This window comes from Coccinella septempunctata, chromosome 1, assembly GCF_907165205.1.
Source record: "Coccinella septempunctata chromosome 1, icCocSept1.1, whole genome shotgun sequence".
NCBI lineage: Eukaryota > Metazoa > Arthropoda > Insecta > Coleoptera > Coccinellidae > Coccinella > Coccinella septempunctata.
In genome coordinates this window covers 29,364,247-29,377,137 of record NC_058189.1, presented here as the reverse complement: position 1 = coordinate 29,377,137, position 12,891 = coordinate 29,364,247, and the positions used below count along the sequence as shown (strand labels likewise).

Sequence of the window (12,891 nt, the reverse complement as noted above, 5' to 3'; positions counted from 1 at the left end):
GAACCTCAGAATATGTTTATTTCTCAATGAATAAAATATTGAATTGACGCTGACAGTGAAAATCCATAACCAGAGGCAGTCTCTGCCATAACTGAAGAAACTGAATTATAGGATTTTCATTACAATGAGTTTCACGTTTAAGAGTTCTATATAATTAAAGTAGCTGTTGGAAATGTCCTCCTCTTTGCTCCAAACACTTCTCACATCTTCTTTTGAGAGATTCAAAGACATTATTCAATATAAAAGGATCATCGTTAATTAGATGAATTTTTTCAATGATCCTAGTCTTGAGTTCGTCCAGATTAGAAATAGGTGATTGGAAGATAGAATTCTTCAAATGAGGCCATAAGAAGAAATCACATGGTGTAAGATCACACGATCTTGGAGGAAATTCATTTTCAGTATTGAGGCTAATGAGTCGATCCTGAAAAATATTCCTTAGTGTAGCCAATGTTTCTACAGCTGTGTGTGCTCTTGCTCCATCTTGTTGAAAATAACTATATGACCATTCTTCGAAATTTAATTCAGCTATAAAAGGCATGATAATATCCTCTTTATAGCGTTCTGCTGTTAAAGTTCCGTCAAAGAAAATAGGTCCAACAATTCTTCTCTGACTGATAGCACACCAAACTCCAATTTTCTGAGAATGAAGTGGTGTCTCAATGTAAAAATTTTCCGGTTTTTGGGAGTTGACATATCCAGAAAGATGAAACCAGGCTTCGTCGGAGAAGAAAACTTTATTCAGGTTATCGATGAATTCGTTTAGAAACCACTGACAGAAGGCCATTCTACGAGGGTAATCAACTTCTTCAATCTTCTGATAACATGTCAATCTATAAGGATACCAATTGATGTCTTCTTTCAAAATTGTGTGACATGTACCAACAGAGACTCCAGCTAGTTGAGATAAAACCCGAACAGAGGTTCGAGGAGCTTCTGTCATCACATTCTCAACATTTTCGATTAACTCTGGTGTTCTCTTCTTTGGTCGACCACTTCCTTTTTTTCTTTGAACGCTACCTGTTTCACGAAAAACGCTCACACATCGCGAAACAGTACTCTGGAAAGATTGGTAATCTACAGCAACGTCGGGATACTCGATCCTGAAGTCGCTGAGACATTTCTCAACAGAATATTTCCACTCGCCTTCTATTTTCTCCCCATTTCTGAAGTAGGATTCAATAATGAATGCTTTTTGTACGTCGGTAAAAACCATCTTTATTATTTGCTGGTAATTTTAATTTAACAACAATCCAAAACGCTAACTTGACAGCTAACCTGTAATAATAATAGAGCACAAGCTAAGAACTACGTATAGATACGCAATATCGACGTTTGAAATTCCATAGCCTACTTGACGACGAATTTTTTTGAACGCACGTTATAATGAAAATTTCCTATCTCTGGTTGTCTATCTAACCTCATTTCAGAGGAAGGGATAGATCGCTTGGGCCAGTAAGAATCGCTATCTGCAGATAGAATATTGAAACGTAAACAAGCACAAAAGGACAGATCGGTCTATCCCTAGTATCTATCTTTCCACCGTTTCGATGGATAAATAGGTTATTGAAAACGGCCGTTAAGTAGCTTCAGAGTGAAAAGGGGTTCAACTCTGCCGGACTCCCCCTAAAATATAGAAATATTGTGGTTAATCAGAAAATGTTGCTATGTAGATTATTGGGCAGAGAAATTCTTTCTCGGGCTCATAGCGTTACTGAAAAGGATTTGACAACGTACGTACAAGCGGTTTTTTCGATTCGGAAGATGTGTTGTAGAAGTGAAATTTCATGTCGGTTATGAAGCAAGTCTTGAGTTTAAAGAAAAATCGATTTGGTATAGACGATATCTTGCTCATAAGAGCTTATATCGATTCAATATTCATAGATAATTAACTTGGTGTTGTGAGAAATACTAGGCTCTTGAGTATCAACTGGCTGATTCAATTAATAGCAGAAATTCAAGGTTAGAGCATGGAATACTTGGAAATCTACCCACGGAAGGTGGAGAAGGAACTTGGGATTCGAAGTAAAAAGGGAAATAATGAAAGGACCAAAAAGGGGAAAGGGAAGTCAACTAAAATTGACGTACTTTTTTGATTACCCTATACATTGTCTTGTTTTTTTGAAGCTACCATATTAATTGCCATGGTATTGTAATATATATATATATATATATATATATATATATATATATATATATATATATATATATATATATATATATATATATTTATATATATATATATATATATATTATATATATATATATATATATATTCCAATGAGAGTCGAATTGTATTAAAGCTCTATATATTTCGTCAACTATCGTTGACTTCTTCAGGAGCAACTGGAAAATACAAAGATCTCATAACAAAAGTTCAAATTCTCTTAGGCTAAAACTTACAATACCATGACAATATATATGGTAGCTTCAGAAACACAAGACCATTTAGAGGGTAATCAAAAAAGTACGTCAATTTCAGTTGAATTTTTCAGGAAAAAAAATGGTTTCACAAATGACAGATTTCAGAAAAATTCTATAAATTGGCATGGACAAGCAAATGCGCCATGATGTTCACAGAAAGGCAAAAAAAATTGAGAAAATCTTTTCTTATTTTATACAATTTGGATTAGAAATGTCTCTTATTTATAAGTACCTGCAAGTAAGGTTACAAATTAGGATAAATTAGGAGAATACCTATTTTTATCACAGGTCAGTAAGAAACTAAAGATGTTACTAAGATTATTCGTATCCGTTTTCTTATTCATCGTTGAATTTTTATTTTCATTTATATAACACATTTCTAAAAAAGTTCTTTTTTGGTATTCTTGATAGGAGAATGGCGTTACACAAAAGTGATTCTGTTCTGAGACCTGAAAGATGTGCTTTAGCTTCACATATTAATAACACAGGACATGCTGTAGATTACGATAATATACAAGTCTTAGATCACGAACAAGAATACCAAAAAAGAACTTTTTTAGAAATGTGTTATATATATAAATGAAAACAAAAATTCAACGATGAATAAGAAAACGGATACGAATAATCTTAGTAACATCTATAGTTTCTTACTGACCTGTGATAAAAATAGGTATTCTCCTAATTTCTCCTAATTAACCTTACTTGCAGGTACTTATAAATATAATTCATAAAAAACCAACTCAATAACTTTAACTTCAATTCAAAAAATTCAAGTCTTTACGTACAAAACTGATAGCGTAAACTAAGAACTAGTGAATGCCGTTTTTGAATGGATATTCTTGAGGTATAACTTCCCCTTAATATTTGCTTAATTAAATTATGATTTTTTTTCAGGATTGGAAGATCAGCTATTAGGAAGAGTCATTCTCACGGAAAAACGTGAGTTAGAAACTGAGAGAACCCAGCTCATGATTGATGTCACTTCCAATAGAAGAAAAATGTCAGAGCTCGAACAAAATTTACTGTATAAATTGACAACAACCCAAGGATCTTTGCTGGATGATGACACTGTAATAGGAGTTCTGAATGTTACTAAAACAACCTCCTTAGAAGTTCAAGAGAAGCTCACGGTAGCTAAAGAAACAGAAATTAAAATAAATGCAGCAAGGGAAGAATTCAGGTTTGTCATTGTTTCATATAAACAATGAAACACCTTGTATAAAGTATAAGTATGAGCCTGATGTCGAATCTTGGTGGTTGGTCCAAGGTAGAAAAATACTGCACTTTACCCAAATATTCAATGAAGTGAAATATCAACAAAGAAGTTTCTGATTGACAAGACACTATTTATTCTACTCTACTATTTAACTCTCTACTGACACTAACTACGATTATTCGTGACTGACTACTCTACGTCTCAACCATAGATTGAATGAACAGAGAATAGATGGACCACTCGAAAAATACAGTGACTTTATTTACCTCAGTGGCGACAATAGTCGATTTCGACCGTTAATGGCGGATATTTGTTTACGTTTTTGTTTGAAGGTGATGTCATTTAACTCGATCTGAAACTTTGTGTTTAGAGGAAGATATCCTTTTACTCTAATTTAAAACGTTTAATATATTCTCTTAAAAGGTAGATTTTACTTTTTTACATTTCTGAAAAATAATTTATTGTAGCAATCTTAAAAAAATATTTTAGTTGATCATAAAAACACATTTTAGCATTGAGTTATTCATCTAAGGAGGGATTAAAAGGAGTATGGTGAGTAAAAAAAACGAGCATAATGCATAATACATTTATTTGAAAATAAAATGTACTTTTAGGTATATTTGTTTCATATTTCCAGGTCCATTTTCCTTCTTAGATGTGAGAAAAAGTGAGGTAGGTTGAGAAAAAACTATAAAGGTAATGCAGTGCCTAACATTTCTATTTTCATTTCAACAATAATATTACATACAAGTCCTTATAGTTTTACTTAGCATTAGTAATATATCAAATAACGAATATTACAGATTAGGCTTTTTAGAACTTGTTTCCATACTACAACCTTGTCATTCTTTTAGGTTTAGGAAGTACTGTTTAGGTACCCCTTTCTACTCCTTTACTCAAAAATTACATAGTTATATTCTCCTGAGAAGATATATTGATTTTTCAGTGGAGAGGCAAGCCACTTGAGTAACCAGATATACTAGGGTCTAAGTCTTCCAGTGAAATTGAGGCGATGGCTCTCTTGGGATTCTTTCAAAAGCAGGTCCTTCACGTTTCTATTCATCTTTAGAGACTACATTAACTTCCAACTTTTTTCCATCCTCCCTCATTTTTCAACATCTCAGGAGAAAAATGGACCTGAAATATGAAACAAGTATACTTACGAATTCATTATATTATCATATTAATATATGATGTTTGTTTTCACACTCACCTTGCTCTTTTTAAGCCTTTCTTAGATGAACAAATGAATGTGAACAATGGTCCAAATACGCAGTCCAAATTTTTAAATGAACAACTAAACTAAAAGATTCTTGGCAAATTACCAACATACATAGATTATTGTTCAGAAATGTGAAAAAGCACAATTTAGCTATTTACAGCATAATTCGAATTCTAATATGGAAATGGTGGTGGAAAAGGTCAAAATATTCGGGATTTAAACTTCCAACTTAGCCAACGTTTCGGAAATTATATTTCCATCATCAGGGCACTGAAAATGAGAAAACAAACTCTGAAAAGTCTCTCCCTTCACGATAGTGAGACAAAAGTGCAAAACATCAATACAAGGATACTTGTTACTTCTTAAAAAATTGGTATAAAAAGTGATTAAAAAAGAAAATTACAAAATTACTCGAAATTACAAAATATCACAAAAATAAAAAATGACAAAGTCAAAATCAAGAAGCACAGCACAGAGGAGAAGGAGAAGAGAAAGAAAACATATAAAAAAAACAAGAATTACCAAATATATGAATATGCATATAAATATCAATAAATAAATAAATTAATAAATTAATAAATTGAAATGTAAAAGAAATCACAGATCAATTGATACTCACAAGATGAAATTGCTTTTCCCACAGTCATTGAAAAATATCATATATAAAATTCATTAAAACAAAACGATGGTACGCTTTCATCGAGGTAAAACAATGACAACAAAGGGAGATCGGGAACATATGAAGACAAACACAGAGAGATGTGGACGGACACCGAGAAATGTTCACGTTTTCTTTCTTACTTTCTTCAATAAATTATGATATATTATAGAAAGGTGCTGTATGTCGGTTCTGGAATTGACAGAATCGTGAACCTTGATCTGGATCATCTCGTGCAACAATCGTTTGCCGAGGAAAGGATGTCTTCCTAAAAGAACAACATCATCGAAATCAAAACGGTGTCCAGTTGACTCACAGTGGTGGGCTAGTGCAGTCTTAGGGTTGGTGATGGGTAGACTAACAGAACGTTTATGCTCCTCAACTCTAATTTTTAAATATCTGCCAGTCTGGCCAACATATACTTGGGAGCAATCATTACATCTAATCATGTAAACAATGCCGGACTGTAGGGAAACCGGAGTTACGTCCTTGATACGGGTGAAAAAATTAACGCCAACAGTGTTCTTATTTCTGAAAGCTACATGCAAAACATCAGATTTCAATATATGCGCCAACCTTTCCGATAGGGACCTAACGTAAACTAGTCCGTAGAATTTTGTTGTTGTTAAGACATCCCCAACACCATCAACCCCCTGGGAAGCAACCGGGACATTAATCGGAAAACCCTCACCGAGAATACGGTTTATAATAGAAATAGGATAATTATTTTTAAGAAGTATCGATCTTATGTATTCTAAGTTTTTCCCCCAGTATACCCCATCAGAGAGGTGTAACGCTCTATGTTTCAAATTTCGGATAATGCTGATCTTATGCACGAGCGGATGATGAGAGAAAAAATTTATATAACGTTCAGAGAAGGTTGGCTTATGGAACCAATCAACAGTTAGAACGTTCAATTCATCTCGTTGAATCTTAAGGTCCAAAAAGCTTATGCTGCCATTGTGTTCGTTCTCTAGAGAAAATTGCAAACGGGGGTGGAAACTGTTAAAGACACGCAGAACCTCATCGTCACTACCGACCGGTATCGATATCAATAGGTCATCTACATTCCTACGAAAAAGTGGCACAAGAAAAGGTAATTTAGCAATGGAAACCTTTTGTAACCGGGACATAACTATTTCAGCACATTTGGAAGAAATGCAGCCCCCCATACCAAAACCAAAGATCTGCAAATAAAGGGTGTCATTAAAAGAAAAATAACTGCTATCGATGATGAATTCGTAAATTATTTTAAAGGTTGCAAAATCAAAGGACTTGTTTTCAACGAGATGCCATCCATCTTCAATTATATTCAAGGCTAAATCTGTAGGAGTATTGGTGAAAAGGGATATCACATCAAGGGACACCAACTTATAGCCTGGTGGTAACTGAAATTTATTGATAGAGTCAAAAAGTTCAAAGGAGTTCCTTACATATGATTCATCTTTAATAAAAATTGGCTCCAGTGTCATAGAAATAAATTTGCTCAGGGCGAAAATCGGTGAACCTACAAAACTCAATATTGGTCTGAGTGGAACCTGCTCTTTATGAACTTTTGGTAAAAAGTACATTTTAGGGGTAACTCCATTATTAGTAGTTAACAGCCTAGCTTCTTCTTCGGTTATTATATTCTTAGCAAGCAACACTTTTACTAATCTATTATTCTTGTTCTGTATTTTAACAGTGGGTTCAGAATCTAAAACTTTATATGTACTTGAATCACCAAGCAAGTTGAGTGCTTTGCTGAAGTATTCGTCCCTATCCATGATAACTGTAATGTTTCCCTTATCAGCTCTGACAATTATAATTCGCTCTCTATAATTAGACAAAAACATCCTGGTTTCCTTAATCGATCGAGAGATCCAAGAGTCATGTTGTTTCCCCCCATGGTATGAACCGACAAAGTTTGTAATAACATTAACAACCCTGCTCCGCAGTACATCTCTATCATCTACATTATGTTTTTTAATGATAGTTTCACAATCAGCAATTATTTCATCGATAGGAAGTGATCGCGTGTAAGGCAAATTAAAACGATCACCCATACTAAGTAAGTAAAGAACATTATCAGGGATGTCCTTAATTGAAGAAAAATTTTTAATCCATCTTTCATTTACATTGGAAAAATCTTTGGGTCTCTGTGATCTCAGCAAATTATCAAATTTTCTCAATTGTCTGTTACCAATAGAATAAAAACGATCATTATAGAAACCAACCTGGCTACGAGAAAAGGACTCAAAAATATCCTCAGTGACCGTGCTCCTCACCTTCAACTTTACAAAATTTAGCTCAGACTTCAACTTATTATACTTCCAATGACTAAAACTAATTTCAACATTTAAAATATTTCGCTGGAATTTTCTCAGAGCACGGAGACATTGGTTGACAAAAGGACTTCCGGAAAGCGTTAAATTAGTTATGCATCTTGAGTATTGCACAATATGAGAAGGTAGGATACTTTCCTTTCTACAGTGAAGGAGAAACTTAATGTGGTTGACCATGCTTGCTAGTTTTTTGACAAGCCTCGCCCAGCTTTTAAAGGCTTCAACCAGGTCAGGACCATACATTTCCTCGATGTCACGAAAGAAACTCATTGTCAGATGATGAACTGTGTCAAAAGTTGAACCAAACTTAATATCTGAATCTGTAAACTGGTGACCTCACATCAACAATGCTAATATGGGAATGGTGGTGGAAAAGGTCAAAATATTCGGGATTTAAACTTCCAACTTAGCCAACGTTTCGGAAATTATATTTCCATCATCAGGGCACTGCAAATGAGAAAACAAACTCTGAAAAGTCTCTCCCTTCACGATAGTGAGACAAAAGTGCAAAACATCAATACAAGGATACTTGTTACTTCTTAAAAAATTGGTATAAAAAGTGATTAAAAAAGAAAATTACAAAATTACTCGAAATTACAAAATATCACAAAAATAAAAAATGACAAAGTCAAAATCAAGAAGCACAGCACAGAGGAGAAGGAGAAGAGAAAGAAAACATATAAAAAAAACAAGAATTACCAAATATATGAATATGCATATAAATATCAATAAATAAATTAATAAATTAATAAATTGAAATGTAAAAGAAATCACAGATCAATTGATACTCACAAGATGAAATTGCTTTTCCCACAGTCATTGAAAAATATCATATATAAAATTCATTAAAACAAAACAATGGTACGCTTTCATCGAGGTAAAACAATGACAACAGAGGGAGATCGGGAACATATGAAGACAAACACAGAGAGATGTGGACGGACACCGAGAAATGTTCACGTTTTCTTTCTTACTTTCTTCAATAAATTATGATATATTATAGAAAGGTGCTGTATGTCGGTTCTGGAATTGACAGAATCGTGAACCTTGATCTGGATCATCTCGTGCAACAATCGTTTGCCGAGGAAAGGATGTCTTCCTAAAAGAACAACATCATCGAAATCAAAACGGTGTCCAGTTGACCCGCAGTGGTGGGCTAGTGCAGTCTTAGGGTTGGTGATGGGTAGACTAACAGAACGTTTATGCTCCTCAACTCTAATTTTTAAATATCTGCCAGTCTGGCCAACATATACTTGGGAGCAATCATTACATCTAATCATGTAAACAATGCCGGACTGTAGGGAAACCGGAGTTACGTCCTTGATACGGGTGAAAAAATTAACGCCAACAGTGTTCTTATTTCTGAAAGCTACATGCAAAACATCAGATTTCAATATATGCGCCAACCTTTCCGATAGGGACCTAACGTAAACTAGTCCGTAGAATTTTTTTGTTGTTAAGACATCCCCAACACCATCAACCCCCTGGGAAGCAACCGGGACATTAATCGGAAAACCCTCACCGAGAATACGGTTTATAATAGAAATAGGATAATTATTTTTAAGAAGTATCGATCTTATGTATTCTAAGTTTTTCCCCCAGTATACCCCATCAGAGAGGTGTAACGCTCTATGTTTCAAATTTCGGATAATGCTGATCTTATGCACGAGCGGATGATGAGAGAAAAAATTTATATAACGTTCAGAGAAGGTTGGCTTATGGAACCAATCAACAGTTAGAACGTTCAATTCATCTCGTTGAATCTTAAGGTCCAAAAAGCTTATGCTGCCATTATCCTATTTCTATTATAAACCGTATTCTCGGTGAGGGTTTTCCGATTAATGTCCCGGTTGCTTCCCAGGGGGTTGATGGTGTTGGGGATGTCTTAACAACAAAAAAATTCTACGGACTAGTTTACGTTAGGTCCCTATCGGAAAGGTTGGCGCATATATTGAAATCTGATGTTTTGCATGTAGCTTTCAGAAATAAGAACACTGTTGGCGTTAATTTTTTCACCCGTATCAAGGACGTAACTCCGGTTTCCCTACAGTCCGGCATTGTTTACATGATTAGATGTAATGATTGCTCCCAAGTATATGTTGGCCAGACTGGCAGATATTTAAAAATTAGAGTTGAGGAGCATAAACGTTCTGTTAGTCTACCCATCACCAACCCTAAGACTGCACTAGCCCACCACTGTGAGTCAACTGGACACCGTTTTGATTTCGATGATGTTGTTCTTTTAGGAAGACATCCTTTCCTCGGCAAACGATTGTTGCACGAGATGATCCAGATCAAGGTTCACGATTCTGTCAATTCCAGAATCGACATACAGCACCTTTCTATAATATATCATAATTTATTGAAGAAAGTAAGAAAGAAAACGTGAACATTTCTCGGTGTCCGTCCACATCTCTCTGTGTTTGTCTTCATATGTTCCCGATCTCCCTTTGTTGTCATTGTTTTACCTCGATGAAAGCGTACCATTGTTTTGTTTTAATGAATTTTATATATGATATTTTTCAATGACTGTGGGAAAAGCAATTTCATCTTGTGAGTATCAATTGATCTGTGATTTCTTTTACATTTCAATTTATTAATTTATTAATTTATTTATTTATTGATATTTATATGCATATTCATATATTTGGTAATTCTTGTTTTTTTTATATGTTTTCTTTCTCTTCTCCTTCTCCTCTGTGCTGTGCTTCTTGATTTTGACTTTGTCATTTTTTATTTTTGTGATATTTTGTAATTTCGAGTAATTTTGTAATTTTCTTTTTTAATCACTTTTTATACCAATTTTTTAAGAAGTAACAAGTATCCTTGTATTGATGTTTTGCACTTTTGTCTCACTATCGTGAAGGGAGAGACTTTTCAGAGTTTGTTTTCTCATTTTCAGTGCCCTGATGATGGAAATATAATTTCCGAAACGTTGGCTAAGTTGGAAGTTTAAATCCCGAATATTTTGACCTTTTCCACCACCATTCCCATATTAGCATTGTTGATGTGAGGTCACTAGTTTACAGATTCAGATATTAAGTTTGGTTCAACTTTTGACACAGTTCATCATCTGACAATGAGTTTCTTTCGTGACATCGAGGAAATGTATGGTCCTGACCTGGTTGAAGCCTTTAAAAGCTGGGCGAGGCTTGTCAAAAAACTAGCAAGCATGGTCAACCACATTAAGTTTCTCCTTCACTGTAGAAAGGAAAGTATCCTACCTTCTCATATTGTGCAATACTCAAGATGCATAACTAATTTAACGCTTTCCGGAAGTCCTTTTGTCAACCAATGTCTCCGTGCTCTGAGAAAATTCTAGCGAAATATTTTAAATGTTGAAATTAGTTTTAGTCATTGGAAGTATAATAAGTTGAAGTCTGAGCTAAATTTTGTAAAGTTGAAGGTGAGGAGCACGGTCACTGAGGATATTTTTGAGTCCTTTTCTCGTAGCCAGGTTGGTTTCTATAATGATCGTTTTTATTCTATTCGTAACAGACAATTGAGAAAATTTGATAATTTGCTGAGATCACAGAGACCCAAAGATTTTTCCAATGTAAATGAAAGATGGATTAAAAATTTTTCTTCAATTAAGGACATCCCTGATAATGTTCTTTACTTACTTAGTATGGGTGATCGTTTTAATTTGCCTTACACGCGATCACTTCCTATCGATGAAATAATTGCTGATTGTGAAACTATCATTAAAAAACATAATGTAGATGATAGAGATGTACTGCGGAGCAGGGTTGTTAATGTTATTACAAACTTTGTCGGTTCATACCATGGGGGGAAACAACATGACTCTTGGATCTCTCGATCGATTAAGGAAACCAGGATGTTTTTGTCTAATTATAGAGAGCGAATTATAATTGTCAGAGCTGATAAGGGAAACATTACAGTTATCATGGATAGGGACGAATACTTCAGCAAAGCACTCAACTTGCTTGGTGATTCAAGTACATATAAAGTTTTAGATTCTGAACCCACTGTTAAAATACAGAACAAGAATAATAGATTAGTAAAAGTGTTGCTTGCTAAGAATATAATAACCGAAGAAGAAGCTAGGCTGTTAACTACTAATAATGGAGTTACCCCTAAAATGTACTTTTTACCAAAAGTTCATAAAGAGCAGGTTCCACTCAGACCAATATTGAGTTTTGTAGGTTCACCGATTTTCGCCCTGAGCAAATTTATTTCTATGACACTGGAGCCAATTTTTATTAAAGATGAATCATATGTAAGGAACTCCTTTGAACTTTTTGACTCTATCAATAAATTTCAGTTACCACCAGGCTATAAGTTGGTGTCCCTTGATGTGATATCCCTTTTCACCAATACTCCTACAGATTTAGCCTTGAATATAATTGAAGATGGATGGCATCTCGTTGAAAACAAGTCCTTTGATTTTGCAACCTTTAAAATAATTTACGAATTCATCATCGATAGCAGTTATTTTTCTTTTAATGACACCCTTTATTTGCAGATCTTTGGTTTTGGTATGGGGGGCTGCATTTCTTCCAAATGTGCTGAAATAGTTATGTCCCGGTTACAAAAGGTTTCCATTGCTAAATTACCTTTTCTTGTGCCACTTTTTCGTAGGTATGTAGATGACCTATTGATATCGATACCGGTCGGTAGTGACGATGAGGTTCTGCGTGTCTTTAACAGTTTCCACCCCCGTTTGCAATTTTCTCTAGAGAACGAACACAATGGCAGCATAAGCTTTTTGGACCTTAAGATTCAACGAGATGAATTGAACGTTCTAACTGTTGATTGGTTCCATAAGCCAACCTTCTCTGAACGTTATATAAATTTTTTCTCTCATCATCCGCTCGTGCATAAGATCAGCATTATCCGAAATTTGAAACATAGAGCGTTACACCTCTCTGATGGGGTATACTGGGGGAAAAACTTAGAATACATAAGATCGATACTTCTTAAAAATAATTATCCTATTTCTATTATAAACCGTATTCTCGGTGAGGGTTTTCCGATTAATGTCCCGGTTGCTTCCCAGGGGGTTGATGGTGTTGGGGATGTCTTA

The 12,891-nt window shown here is 34.6% G+C and overlaps 2 protein-coding genes across 4 annotated transcripts in view; both read left to right on the top strand.

Moving 5' to 3' along the window:
* The window catches only part of LOC123318393 (dynein axonemal heavy chain 8-like), a 1,393,903-nt gene that overhangs the window by 1,063,145 nt on the left and 317,867 nt on the right, over positions 1–12,891 (top strand). For all 3 annotated transcript variants that reach the window (XM_044905013.1, XM_044905020.1, XM_044905005.1), the window contains one exon: positions 3,319–3,604. In XM_044905013.1, coding sequence (XP_044760948.1) covers positions 3,319–3,604 — 286 coding nt within the window. The remainder of the gene's footprint in view (positions 1–3,318; positions 3,605–12,891) is intronic.
* Positions 11,181–12,179, top strand: LOC123318491. Its single transcript, XM_044905141.1, has 2 exons — positions 11,181–11,948; positions 12,011–12,179. Exons 1-2 carry the CDS (start codon positions 11,473–11,475, stop codon positions 12,069–12,071), a joined length of 537 nt encoding a protein of 178 aa, XP_044761076.1. The 5' UTR covers positions 11,181–11,472; the 3' UTR covers positions 12,072–12,179.